Below are 14,494 nucleotides of genomic sequence, written 5' to 3'. Positions count from 1 at the left end.
TGTTAGTAAGTCTTGCAATTCAGTGCCTGGGTGATTGACTGAATTACGTTATCCTAGAATATTTCCTACTAATAAGCCATCAGCCAGAAATCATTGCATTATTTAATCATGGAAGCTCTCTGAATAGACACAAATGTCCTGTTTGAATTTGTAAGGAAAGGTAAAATGTTAAAAACACATTTGGGGAAGTGCTGAAAACGTTACCCATCAAAAAAAAAGAAATCATTATTTCATATTTATTGTTATTTTTTTATTTATTATTTCAGATTTTGTGGTTTTTAATCTGGTTTTGCATTCTGTTTCTGTTTGTGTTTTAACAAGAGATATTTGGAAACTTTTAAATATCTACATTTATGTTCATAAAATCTCACTATTATAACAATTAAACAATAATATTGTTATTATTTTCATTAAAACTAAAATTTTAAAAGTCAAGGGTGTAAAAAAATGTGTTCTTGATTTTCAGTGCTTTTTTTTTTTTTACAAACTGTACCTTCATTACACTCCACATTAATCCCAAATTGTCCAAAAATCATTACAAAGATTTTGCATCCTGTTCAGTCTTCATTTGTAAATTATCATTTGCAATTCCTTCTCTGGCCTGCTGATGGCTGCAGAGATCTAATTCCTCTGCGGTGTTGCATGAAGAGATTCAAGCTGAGGCAGACAAGTGTTAGTGTATACTCATGCAGTTGTTGTCAGGCACAAATCTTTTTTTAAATTATAGTTTTAAATATTGCACTGTCAGGGCTAACTGTTATTACTATAATAGGTTGTATCATGTAGAATGCAGTCCACTTGAAATGAAATATTTTTTCCTGTGGATCTCAGGTCTTGTTGACCTCGCTGTAACACCCGGCCAGTAATTATGGGCTTTTGCCTTCCTAATGAAACCACAAGCTGGCAACAATTTATGAACTGCTTCATTTCATTTCACCTTTCATAATTACACCTCACCTTTCCTTTTCCTCTTTAAAATGTTACAGTGTTGATTCTCACTCATGATAACTAGGGTCTCACCCCTCACCTCCCTTCCTCCTGCGCCTCCTCCTCCTCAATCCTCATCTCTCCCCTCTCTGAGGCCGGCAGCGCTGAAGGACACAGGGAATCTCTCACCACCTCAGAGAAGAGGCTAATCCTCTTTGCCCCAACTTTAACTGGGCCACTAATCCTCCAGGTTTATCTAAGCAGTGAGCACCTAGCGCTGCTGACAACTTGGCCTGCCCTCCTCCCTGCAGCCTGTTAAGTAGGGCAGGGCTTGGTCCTGCAAGTGTCACTGTCAGCAACTCTGGAACCGCACACTTGCACAGGAAGTGTGAGCTGTTAACAAAATGGCTCACTTGCTTGCAGCATGTGTGTGCTCGCTGCCACAAATGTGTCTCAGCGAACCAAATGACAGCCAAGTAGGATCATGTTGTAATGGCCCTCAATTAGTAACTGCAAATAAGGGAAAGTTGACAGTCTCAGCCAAAGGTAACTAGCTTAGATATTGGCAGTACAAACTGTTCAGCTATTGTCCAGCCAGTTAAGCTTTAAGGTGTTTAGGCTGATCAGTCCCAAGCGGATACTGGACTGGACTTGGGCCAACTCATTCTTTATTCACTAAACAACACTCCAGACTGATGGCTTCAAGTGCAACCTTCATTGTCTGTTTGGGGTCCAACAACCTGATACAGAGGGGAACCATCCCTATAAATTGGTCACACTCATTTCACCAACTAATATTGCAAAAGAGGAGGATGGATCATCACTGAATGATTAAGATAAAGTTAGGTAAAGACCAAAAAGACAACTCCAGAAGTGTGTTTCTTACAGTTTTAAGTCAGTGTTAATTATCTGCCTTGAAATAATTCCCTGAAATTCCTTCCATAATCCCCAGTGGAATATTTCACCAAGGTGTGGTATTTCTAAATGGAATAAGCAATCACTGGAGGCACTGGGAGATGAGGAGCCAGAGACATATTGGTTAGGTGGCATGTGAGATGACCTTTCAGTTCATCTAAGATGAAACGAGGCTCCTGAACCCGAAATGATTCAGAGTGTCTAAACTGACAGGCGAGGGCACGGCCGCGGCAGAGCGTCAGCCTCCTGCCCGGCCTCTATAGGCATCTCTCATGATTTATTGTGAAATTGCCATGGACTCAATGTGGCGTGCAGGTGAATGAGTTTTGCTAATAAGAGAAGCATTTCTGCTCCACAGAGCTCTTTTTCTGTCTGAGCGAGCGTGTATGAAATCAGTGTGCAGTCTCCCAGTACCACACGCTCTGGTGGAGGCGGCTGGCTCATCAGTCTGCAGCTTATCTGATGTTTTAGGTGGGTGGAGAGGTTGGGAGTGAGGAGAGAGAGAAGGGAAAAAAGTGTCAATATTGAGTCAATATTGAGTTCTTGAAGGTACCTTTAGATATTCTTCAGGAAGTGGACTTGTAGTAAGACCATGCTGTACTGGCAAAATCCTGCTAAAAAGAATAAATATTTAACATAAATACAATTTCTTTTGACAGCTTGACGTGGGAATATAGACTAGCAATAATGAATTAAAATATAATGCAGAACTAAAGCACTAATGTAGTTTGTCATGTTGGTGTGTATATGGAGGAGGCACGTGGAGCTGGGTGTGAGCTGCAGTAAGAGGCAAAGATCAGTGGCTGTGCTTTGATTTGTAACAAATTAGCTTCAGAAAAACGCTTACTTGAGCCAGCTGATAATCCCTTATTATATGGCTTGACTCTGCAGGCTTCAGAGGAGGACACCTTGCGCTGGCCACTTTGGTAAATTGCACGTAAAGAGACTTAGCTTGCCTTTGCCCCTGCTGAAGAGCAGTTTCTCCAAGTCCTCATCCAGCAAAAATGTAAATCATTCCCAGAGTATCAAAGGGCACTGTCCACCTTTTTGTTCTTTCATTCTTGATTGTTTTCTTCCTTCTTTTATAAACTGCAAAGCCTTAGTGATGCCGCAATATACTACTGCAAATGTCTAAAAAAGGTCAAGTGAACAACCGGATTGTAAGAGGCTACCATATGGCAGTGATGTGCAAAGTGAATCCTAAGAATAATATGCTTACCTTCATTACAGTGAGGTTTTGTCCAGAGCCTTAAAAATTGTTTAAGAAGATGTTTACAAGAGAGAAAGACAGAAATACTAAGGATCAGTATAGCAACAAGACAAGCATAGAAGTCATCTGCTTTATTTACTTATGTCAAACAATAATACATAAGAGAGGAGAGGTCAAATGAAAACCAACCATCTACATTTAAATAAAGAAATTTCAGTCCTGAGATTGACAAAAAGCAGGGAACAGACAAAATATCTACTGTGGTCGTTGGGATGGAGGCGGGACAGTGGCAGTTTCAGCAAATTGAAGATGATGGTTGTGGGAAGATTAGGGGGAGATTGCAGAATTGGAGAGGGGGTAGAGGGTAAGCAATCACTGGGATGCTTGGCTGTAGGCACATTCAAAAGTTGAAAACCCCACGACTAAAGGATTTTACAGCTTTTTTATATTCAGACTTCTTATTTCGAAATCTAAGACTCATATATTATCATTTTCAAGAAAAGCAAGGTATTCTTTACATTTTTTCATCCTGAGGAGACAAAATCATTTTTAACATAAATACAACACTGCAGGGAGAACAATAAGAGAGATGCTTTATAGATTTCCCATTTCCATATATATGATTTTCTCAAGGTTGCGGCACCCTCAGACTTTGGCAGCGTTGGTGCATTTTGAGATCATTTGGGAAAAACAGCCCTGTTCGTCCACAGGAACATTCTGAGAGCCACACAAACCGTAAAAGGAAACAGGAAGAAAAAAAGCAAAATCCCCAGACTTTTGTGTTTAGACTGGATACAGCAATATACCCACCACATAAACTAGATGAATATTTGGAGGCCATAAGCTTTTTCAGCTGAACATACATGGTTGTGATGCTGAAGAAATAAAAAGCTGCAAGCTCCTGGAATTACAACCTGCTGTATTGCCTTTTAGAGAAGGGCTCCGGGTGCCTTTGGAAAAAGATCCTGATTTACTTTGTGATCTGTGCTGATTTTTCCCTTTGTGTTGTATTTAATAAACGCTTGAAACAACATTTAAATTGTATGGTGCTCACTTGCAACCCACCCAGTTTCATTTAGCACCACTAAAGAGATGGTAATGTGCTCTAACTTTGTGGAAAACACAGCAAATCTTATTGTGATCTTGTGCAATACAGCTATAAGGCTGGCAGGTTAACTATGCAAGCCTCCTCAGGACCATCTGTATTATTGATTAAAGTATTCTCTTGCTAGGTAGCAGCCAAATGGAGAGGACTGGCCTCATGACTTTATCTTCTGCAGACATTAAGGAGGGATGCTGGGAAGGACTCTGAGATGAGAGCCCCAGGGGCCCAAGGGCAGCCAGGGGACATGACTAAGGTTGACCAAAGCAGTGTGGAGGGGACATCAGCCCCCCACAAACCCCCCTCTGTCATCTGTAGGTTAGAGAAGCAGCGCCAAGACTCTACAGAGCGAGCAGCTGCCTTTATTTTCTCTATCCCTCCCTACCCTCCCATCCCCTCTGTTGTGAGAGTAAAAGAGCTGACCCTGCTTTGAACGTGTCCGTCCGCTCCCCTTCTCAGCACTATTTAAGGTGCATAATATGCAACTAGACCTTTGTACTGGGTAAAGGTCTTCATGGACTTATTGGGATTTACTAAGGGATTTTTACAACCAGTATAAGTCAATTCCCCTCTACTTTGCCCTCAGGCCACCCTCGTGAGCGTCTCATTGCCCTTGAAAAGGTGGTAACAGTCAATAGTCTATAGCTACAGAGATATAGATCTAAATGTCCTCATTCAGATGGTGTTTGGATGGTGTAATTCAGCATTTCCTGGGCAACATAACTTGATATATTTTCCCAAGCAATAAAAACTTAATTACAAATGAAGATTTCACCACTAGAATTTAGCAAATTGAGGCAAACTACGTCTTTCACTGAGGAATGTGATTTCCTCAGAGCTTGAATCTGTATATGAGGCCGCAGAGCCAAAGAGGGGAGCCTGAAACCAGCACCAGGAACATGGCAATTATCCTGATTACTGATGCTTCGAGGCTTCTCTGACCCCAAAATCCCTCCCTGTATCTCTCTCCTATTTCTGTCTTTTTTTGCAGAGATCTGTCACATTGCACAGGGCCCCTCATCCAGGCAGGGAGCAACCATGTATAATCCAACAGAAAACAAATCCCCTCGATCAAACACAGCCCAGCTTTTAAAGCAGGCCTCTGAGCCCAGGCGCCATGGTGCGGTGCTGAGGCCCTCTGAGACGCTATGGAGGCTGTGATTTAGCAACCCCTCAACAAACTCCGCTGTCCTCCCCTTCAACGCTAGCCAGCCAGTCCTAACCTTCAGTTTGTTTAAGCACTGCTGAACCCTGTTGGCCCTGGACAGGGGGAGGGTGGGCTTAGATAATGACATGCCATATGCCACTCTGCCTCTGCAGCTGAGTGAGCCGTGCATGGATCAGCTCAGGCACAAATCTATTTGAAATTTAATTCTATTATCCTAATATGGGCTAAGTGTCCATTGTCCAAATCGGGATTTGTGGAATGGACCAGACTTGCAGGGCTAAGATGCATCCCATCAATAGGAGCTCATTAATGTGCGTAAAGGACCAGGGGGACAGACAACTTGGAGCCTGTACAGTAGAAAATATAGCCACAAAGCAAAGATGGTAGGAGTAGCTAAATACCACCTTATATTTAATACATGTGAACTGACATAAAAATTTCTGTGAAAGAATAGAAAATTGCTTTATTTTTGGTCTTTTCCCTGTTTTATTCAGTTTATTCAGAATGGCCAAATTCCTTTCAGTACCTAATAGGAAATCCCTTGTTATTTGAAAAAGGTTTGATTTCAACCCTTTGAGTGAATGAATACTCTCCACTGGCAGTGTCCAGCAGCCAGGCGTCACCCAATATTCCCATTAGCAGGGAGGCCTGGTGCCTCCGACCTCCACTGGTGGGAAAGGCCTGACACAAGAAACTCCACTGCCTCAAGTGTCTCCTCTTCACTTCAACACCATGTGACAGGGTTTAATGCTTGGATGCAGAAGCCAAACGGAGGGGATTTAGGGACGGGATGTATCTGTAAATCTGTCAAAATATTTCTACAAGACAGAAAATATGCTGGAATCACACTGTGGCTGGGGTATTAAGCTGTTGAAACAACATGAAAAATGTTCACTGGAATGTTAAGGAGGTTTACTGTGCAAATTTAAGCCAAAGGGCTCGGTATTCTTTTGACTGAAATCTTTGTCAGCCTTCAAAGACAGTAACATGTCTACAAACACTATTAGCTCACAATTTAAGGCATTAAATTTTAATATTAATCAAGGGTTATCTTAAGGGAAAAACAGGTTTATTTATGGAGTGCAAATGATCAAAGAAATTATTTCTTGCTTCTCACTTCGTCAGTATCCATGAGTAAATCCTTTCTTATTTCAACAATGATGTCTGTCCTTTATCTTTGGATGGTTGTAAAGATTTAAAATATCAATTAAATATACTAGGTTTTTTCAGTGGCAGAGGTTTTATCGCTACATCACGTGTCACGCTCCTCTCTGGATCTCACAGAGCTGCTGAGACAAGGGCCCAATTTCCCGCAGACATACTAGAGGACATACGTTAAAAAATAATGACAGACTTCAAAGCCAAGATGTGGCTTCTGAATATATTCTTAAAGAAATTTATTTTACACCTCAAAACAAAAAAGGATAGGGATTAGGGATGTGGTACATTGGGAATGTATTGACAACTGTAGTTTACATTTTTTGGTGTAAGCTCAGAGAAAAATGTTAATACAGTCATAATAATTGCACTTCATAAATCTAGACTGATGCCAGTATTTCCCCACAACATAGCTCTCTCTCTCCAGTTACTAAATTCAATTTACCAATGAAATTTGACCGACAAAAGAAATGCTAATTTAAGACCAGAGGACTGCTGCACTGATCGGAATTTTTCTCTTTCACTTGAGTCCCACAAGGCAATAAAACATTGCAGTAATTTAAGTGCAGTACATTCAAGGGAATCTCACAGTCATAATAAATATTTCACTGCTCTGAATCATCAAGTTAAGACTGGCCCGGGCTAAATGCATCCCAACCAGGAGCTGAAATGGACAAGGAAAAGCAATGAGCCTGGTCTCATTTCATCTGATGCCAGAGGACAGGGTATGATTGTTTTCATTTTGTTTTTGTTTGCAGGATTAGGGGTGAATAGTACCCCCAAAATAGGAATTCCTTTTGTTCCCGCCTCTTTCTGTCATTGTCATAACATTGGACAGAAGTAGGGGATGTCGCACGGTGACTACAGGAGTCATGTGAGAACCTGATCTCTACTGTAGCTACAGAAAATATCTAAAGGCGCCAATAAAAGGGAGCAAGATTTGCAAAATATCTCCTGTAAATTACTCAGACATGATGTTTATGGGACTGGGAATACATTTTTCAATCTTGGTGGTAGAAACCTTGTAATGACACATTTGAAAGAAAAAAAAAGTCTGAGGATTTTGAAGAACACAAACTAAAATGCACACACGCGCATGCACTCAGCCACATACACACAGAATACACGTAAGGTTAAGTAGATAACCTCCCAATCACATTCTTCATTGTAACATTTGTTTTTCTTGTATTTTTTTGCAACATTTTCTTTTTAAATAAGTATTTCAAGATTTATTGTAGATTCCAGTGTTGGTTAGGAAAAAGAGCTCTCCGACCAGGTTCTTACAGAACCAAAGCAGCGACTATGCCTCACACCAGGACATAAGAAACTGCACATCAGCTTGAGGAGGAATTACTAAATCATAAAAATAAAACTGGAAAAAATAAAAATAAAAAAAAGCATTTGAGACACTTTTCCCCATAGCAGCCGATGCATATAATATACCTACAAATATATAAAACAACAAAAAATAGGTTCAAGTTTTTCAAGTTTCTTAAATATATCATATCCAAACTACCCAATTCCAAACTTCAAAGTTAACAAGATTCAAGCAGTGCAATTTATGTATCAATTATAACAGCAATAATAACTAATATTGTACTAACCTTTTAATTCAACCTTATGAACCTTGTAGCCTACATACCCGCCCGAGTACTGCCTATCATTTTAGACTCCTCATATATCAGTACATTTATGTATCTTATGTTTGTCAACGTGTGTACGGTTACAGAGTTCTGGATTTTGAGAGCAGCCCTAAACTTCGGCCCTTTTAAGACCATTTCAGTGACAACCTACACAGTAGCTTCATTCCTTAGTATTTGGAGGGGGTAGATACAAGTGGCGTATGCACTTCATGTCAACCTATGATTCTCATCAAAAAAGTTCAGGCAAGTAAAACAACAAAAAAAAAAACTGAAGAAAAAATAAATCAATCCAAAATTCCTATTGGCAAACCACACAATGGAACATCTGGAGAATCTTGAAATCCCTTTTCTCCCAGTCACTACCACCTTTCATTTTTGGGATTCCCACAGCCTGCCTTGAAACCACCAAACCTAGGGTCACACAGCACAACAACTGCTCTTCTCTAAGCTCCCACACTAGTTAAAGCAGTGCCACTCTCAACAATCTGTACTCAGAAAAACATCTATGTTCTTTAAGTTTGATTTTCTTCACAAATTCACAACTCTTGATTCTCTTCCTCCTCTTCTTCCCCTCTATCTGTAAACAGGGAGGCGGATGTGTGCATGCTGGTGGTCTAACAGACGTGGCACAGACACAGTCTCGTAGCCTTTGCCAAGCATCTGCTCCTTGATGCAGGGTGGGTGGATGTCATTGATCAGGTACTCCAGAGACTGCAAGCTGCTGCTCAGCACTGACGTGTTGCACAAGCTCTTGCTTGGCAGGCTGCAGCACAAACCTCCCCCGCTGTCTATAGCAGGGTGATGATGATGGTGGTGGTGGTAGAGATGATGGTGGTGGGGGTAGCCCATCTCTCTGTGCCCCGTGGCTGGCCCTCCTGTGGAGGTGCCCAGAAGCTCCTGGGGGTTGTAGCAGTCACTGTCAGGTGTCACCAGCACACTGTTCCACGGTGGGGCAAAGTATTGACCCACTGAGAAATTTCCATGCATCCCCACACAGTTCAAAGGGGAAGAGCTGACTTTGTCCATCCCGCCTCCTCCACTGGCACTCGCTGTCAGGTGGTAAGGTCTGGAGGAAGAGGAGGACACCTGGGCCGCCATAATCCCTCCCCCTGGAATACAAGTTTCAGGGGACTTGCTGATGGCGCCCCCTCCTCCGCTACCTCCACTGTACATGCGAAGCACAGCCTGTTGCTGCTGCTGCTGCTGCTGCTGTTGCTGTTGTTGTTGTTGTTGTTGTTGTTGCTGCTTCTGCCAAAGGATATAGTCCATACCATCTGCGTACACACCAGATTTCATTGCCTCTGCATTCTGAGCTGGCAGCCCGGGCCCTGTGTATACCATATTAGCCTGGGGACCCATTCCTAACACGTAGCCTCCACCTGAGGAGCTAGAAGACAACCCCATTACAGTTGTGCCCTGCTTGGAGGGGCTGGAATTTGATGGTGCAGTGGCAGCCCCTTGGCACACCTGTTGCAGAGCCTGGGCCTGGCAATGCTGGTTGATCTGGTAGATGATGCTCTGGATGGAGGGGAGGTTGGACTGTGCAGGCAGGGCCAGGCCTCTGCCCCCTGTTACAGGAATCACTGAGCCAGCTACAGTGACATTTGGGGGAACAGACAGTCCAGGGCCTTCTGGAGGCTTTGAGGGACCAGTGTGGTATACCATTTGGCCATGGCCACTGGCTAAAGTGCTACTACTAGGAGGTGGGTATGGGGCAACAGCTATGTGGGCTGGAGAGAGCTTAGTCCGTCTGCCTTCAGAGTTCTTGAGAACACCTTTTGAAGGGACAAAGGTGGATGTTGATGATGATGACGATGCGGAGGCGGCCTTGACGATGGCAAGCAGGCCATGGTAGCCCCCTGTGTGGAGATGTGGGTAGGGAGTATAGCGTTGCCCTGTGGTGTCATATCCATTCACAGTCCGGTTAAGGTGCTTGTGTTGGGGAACCCTGATGTTGGTGGGGAAGATCTTGATGGACAAAGGGCTGTTGGCTGTCTTCTGAGCGTAGGCATCAAGTTCTGCTGCGGTGGGGTAGCGTGGGGAATGTGTGGGCACCACCAGCTCACCTGCAAGGCAAAGAGAGAGAGAAAAGCATGAGTGAAATGGATGACTGAGATAGAAAAACGTGTAGAAGAACAGAACAGCATATCAGGTGTTTGAGAGCAATGGCAGCCACAAAGTCAGATCAATCAATTGCAACAACCACTACTCTGCAGCAGCTGTAAAAGGTGGCAGCATTACAGTGACTACATCTAAAGCAGATTGGAAAATGCCAGTGTTCTACAAGAGCAGGTGAATAAAACCAGGTGCAAACAGCAGAACAACCCAAACAGAGCCTGCAAATTGTAAATCAGGGCTGACATTCATTTATGTTCCTTCACTCCCCTCCTCCATTTGAGCTTTCTTTCCATCTCATTTTCAAACCCGCCTGTGGAAGTTCATCCCTAGACAAATGGATCTTTTTAAAAACTCATTCTGTCAAAGCCTTGTACCTTAGGCGCTGTTAAATCAGTCCATTGTGAAATTAATTCGGACTCTCTTTAGTATTGAATTGGGTTAGCCTTGGATACCAGGCAAGGAGGGACGAAGGGGAGGGGATAAAAGCTTGTTTAATTGCAGTGGCACATTTGAGATTTATAAGTGGTATCACTTACTGGGTCTTACCCTTGGCCACAGAATTTCCACATTTATTCAATCCAGGAGTATGTGAAGAGGCCCTCACAAAAACCAATTAAACATATATGGGGAATTACTAGCCGGGTTAAGGTGAACTACATCAGACCAGAGCCAAGTCAAGAATGCTGGAGTGCTGCTATTTGCAAACTTGGTCAAGAAAAGAAAACCGAAAAATTGGTTTTCAAATGAACACATGCTGAAAAGCATTTAAAAATACAGAAACGCATCATTAATGAGACAAATAAAACATAAGACATGTCAATGGTTTGCCCTTCTGTGTTTGTTAAATATTTCAATGGTGAAGAGAACAGCAAAAAGATGTTTTTGTGTTCATTTAATATAGATTGTTTTAACATATATTACAGACAAAAGGCAAATACAAAAGATTTGCTATAAATGTGCATGTAAATGCTCTGTACTGTTTGCCATATGAAACCAATCCAATCCCAAAATTCAATTCAGCAGTGAACGCGGCGAGTGAGACTAGCAATGGCCCTCGCTCAATGAGCCAAGGCTTGGCCATTGTGAATTGAGGTGGCAAAACAGGAAAATGGCAATTTCTAAAAACCCCACCATGTGTCATTGTTTGGGGGCTGGGCATGGAGGTGAGGGGCCGCGGTGAGATTGGATTTAAACGACATTATTCAGGCAATTTCATGGCTACTTAGCTCAGTGTAACAAAAAGGGTGGGGGGTTGGGGAAAGAACTCAATTTACAAGCAATATATCAGCTGCCACAAATGACTTGCAACCCCTTCAAAAATGAAAATTTTATGCAAAAGCTAACAAAACGCACAAAAATTAACTGCCGTAACTGTGCCGTCAGCAAATGTCCTGGCGACCTAAGGAGTCTGCAGGGTGCAGGCTGTGACTAGGACTCACTCCATTTCCTTTCCGATTGCAAAATCATTTTAAAGAGACTCCACAGCCAAGTAGTCACAACTCTCATTTCTTTGTTCCCATTACAGATAGCATGGGGAGTTCATTTCAACAACCCTATGGGTCTCCAACTGTGAAAATGATTAAATCTACAAGATCCATATCATAAAAGAAATAAATTGGGAATTTAACAGCAGAGGGGAGAGACTGAACATCCAAACCAAATTTAGTGGCAGACCTATTTAAGTCAGTTTGGTTCATCCTGCAGACAACATGCTTTCTAAATCAGAAACAATGTACTTGAAATTAGAATAAAACATTGTAAAAATAAATAAATATATAAAATCAATTTTAAAAAAGCCGGTCTTTAATGACTTTGTTTCAATCAGAGTTAGAGAACCTGGTGCCACCCTAATGGGCTAGGCAGAGTGTGCCAACTGGCCTATCTAAGATCTAACCAACCTTACTGAGGCAAAGCTCTGCTTCCCTGGTGACAGCAGTGCCATTTGCTTTGATGTTCTGACTTTCAGTGGAAAACTGACAGAAGACTTATTTCATTTGCTCAGAAGAGAAAAACATGCTCATTTCAAAGCACATTGCTGATCCACATGCAAATGGAATGGCAGCATTTTTTCTGATCTTCTGTACATGAGGGCAAAAAAACCCATCTTTGATCATCACATGGTCTAAATGAGGAAAGATACTTGGCTTTCAGGCATATCAAGGGCCTGTGCCCTGCCGCCCCTACAAGCCCCCAGCTGCAATATGCCCATCATTCCTCCTAATTACTGCCACATGAGAAAGAAACTATAAAAACAGCCAGGAAATTCATTAAAGGATGGCTAATTCTATTCCTTCTCACTGAGTAAGTCCATATTTTCCATGCCTGAGCTTGCATTTCTTCTGAGAGAGACGAGAAAGCCCTCTCCCTCCGTCTTTTCCCAGCTTGGCCCTTGTTTGTCAATAGGCAGAGCCTTTGGCACACCAACCTGGCATCAAAGGGTTTCACACTTCACAGGCCACAGGGATTAGAGGCCTTTCAGGCCTACAAAACCCATCTCTGCTCCACAAAGGCTTCCGGTTATTAAAACCCACAGGCATAAAGGAAGAAGAGGAGGAGGAGGCAAATGAGCATCTGGATGCTTCTGATTCCAGCTTCCTCTTTAAAAAGTTCCATGGTATAAATTTTATAGCAAAGTTGATTACAGTAAGTATGGCCACAGACTGGGGTGTAATTTCACTCTCATACACACACTGTTATGCACACTGTGTGTTTGATGTGCAGGGTCTCCACATCTCTCTCCTCCAGAGCAGTAAGTCTATAAGTGAGGACATGGAGGTTAAAGGAGAGAGTCTCTTTTTAGGCTGCTGCTCTGTGACTTATTGGTTTAGGCTGCAGTAGATCACAGCTATGAGCAGCAGCATACAGATGGTGCTGGCTGATAAACACCCTCTGAGGCAGCCAACACTGCCTCCTTTGTGTGAGCCCTCACCTCCTCATAACGCAGGGGGTTTCCTGCACCTGTGCACCCTCTCCAGCGTGGTTGTGCATGCAAACACAATGCATGGTTACAAGGGAAAAAAGGCAAAAACATACACTCTCACACATACACACACAAACCTGCATCTGCAGTTGTGTGTCTCATTTGCCATCAGTGGAGCATGTTGTTATCCTCTGCTCAGCACTCTCTCATGAAATGTAGGGCAGGGACAACAACAGGTGCCTGTGCGGGCGACAGCCTGCAATGCCTCCTGGGCTAAATGCTTCACACTCGCTTCATTTCGACATGCGACAGCCTTGTAAGGATTAATTATTTCCCCTGGGGATGGAAGAATATGCTTTTTCCCTTCCTGAGTGCAGGAGGCTATGTGCACTCATAGGCACATGAAACAGTTTACATGAACAGGGAAACCTGGGATAGCACTGCTTTTACAATACGTAAGAAAAGAACTTGAAAGGAATGTAAACAAACCAAGCATATGATTGAACTCCATTGGAGATGAGATAAAAGCTCAGGCAAACACATGCATTAGTTCTAAGAGATCACGCGCCAGGGAGCGGAGATGGCAGGGAGGCAATTAATGGGCTGACCTTCGTCCTTAATCACCCAGTGCCTGGCACACAATGCCCATGTGTCAGAGCAGCACATCTCTAAATGCCACCCCTCATTAGCACGATGCACGCAGTGAGAGAGGCTATCTGTGCAGTGCTACAGTCTCCAGCGGCCAGACAGAGATAGCAAGGTTAGGATAGGATAACATGGCAGCACAGAGCCGGACTGAGCTCCAGTAGGCCATGATATGATCTAGAAATCCCATTTCACTTGGAGGATGGGTACTCTCCTTTCTCTCCGTTTTTGATTGGCACGAAACTCCCCAAGCGCAACGTCCTTGGTGTACCCCGTGCTGTCACTGTGATTGCATGTGTGCTTGTGTGTATGCACGCATATGTGTGTGTGTATGTGTGTGTGTCTCTGTGTGCGTTTGGTGAAGGGGGTACACCCAATTCTGAACACTCAATTAACAGTCCTTTAATTAGCCAGCAGTACATTTTGAATTCTGATGAACTAATTTTCTTGGTGCGAGGGTGGAGGGGTGGGGGGGCTGGTAAAGATGAGGTCCACTGGGTACAAAACAGCAATAAAGAGGGAACTGGTTAGATTAGACTGTAAAAAATCCATTAAATTCTGTGCACTTCTTCCAAGTGAGAGGTCAAATTGTGTTGATCACAAGAAGCAAAGGCAGACATAGAGTATGAGAGCAGGGAGTTAGGTGAGGTGGAGGGGGGGGGGGGGGGGGGGGGGGGGGGGGGGGGGA

At 43.1% G+C, this 14,494-nt stretch overlaps 1 protein-coding gene across 4 annotated transcripts in view; it reads right to left on the bottom strand.

Annotated features, from left to right (window-relative positions):
* Positions 1 to 3,168: 3,168 nt before the first annotated feature.
* The window catches only part of fam222a (family with sequence similarity 222 member A), a 77,606-nt gene continuing 66,280 nt past the window's right edge, over positions 3,169 to 14,494 (bottom strand). For all 4 annotated transcript variants that reach the window (XM_046034021.1, XM_046034020.1, XM_046034023.1 and 1 more), the window contains exon 3: positions 3,169 to 10,189. In XM_046034021.1, coding sequence (XP_045889977.1) covers positions 8,697 to 10,189 — 1,493 coding nt within the window. In that variant the 3' untranslated portion in view covers positions 3,169 to 8,696. The remainder of the gene's footprint in view (positions 10,190 to 14,494) is intronic.

The sequence above is a fragment of the Micropterus dolomieu genome, linkage group LG21 (genome assembly GCF_021292245.1).
Source record: "Micropterus dolomieu isolate WLL.071019.BEF.003 ecotype Adirondacks linkage group LG21, ASM2129224v1, whole genome shotgun sequence".
In the NCBI taxonomy this organism is placed as follows: domain Eukaryota; kingdom Metazoa; phylum Chordata; class Actinopteri; order Centrarchiformes; family Centrarchidae; genus Micropterus; species Micropterus dolomieu.
This window is presented reverse-complemented; position numbering and strand designations above follow the sequence as displayed.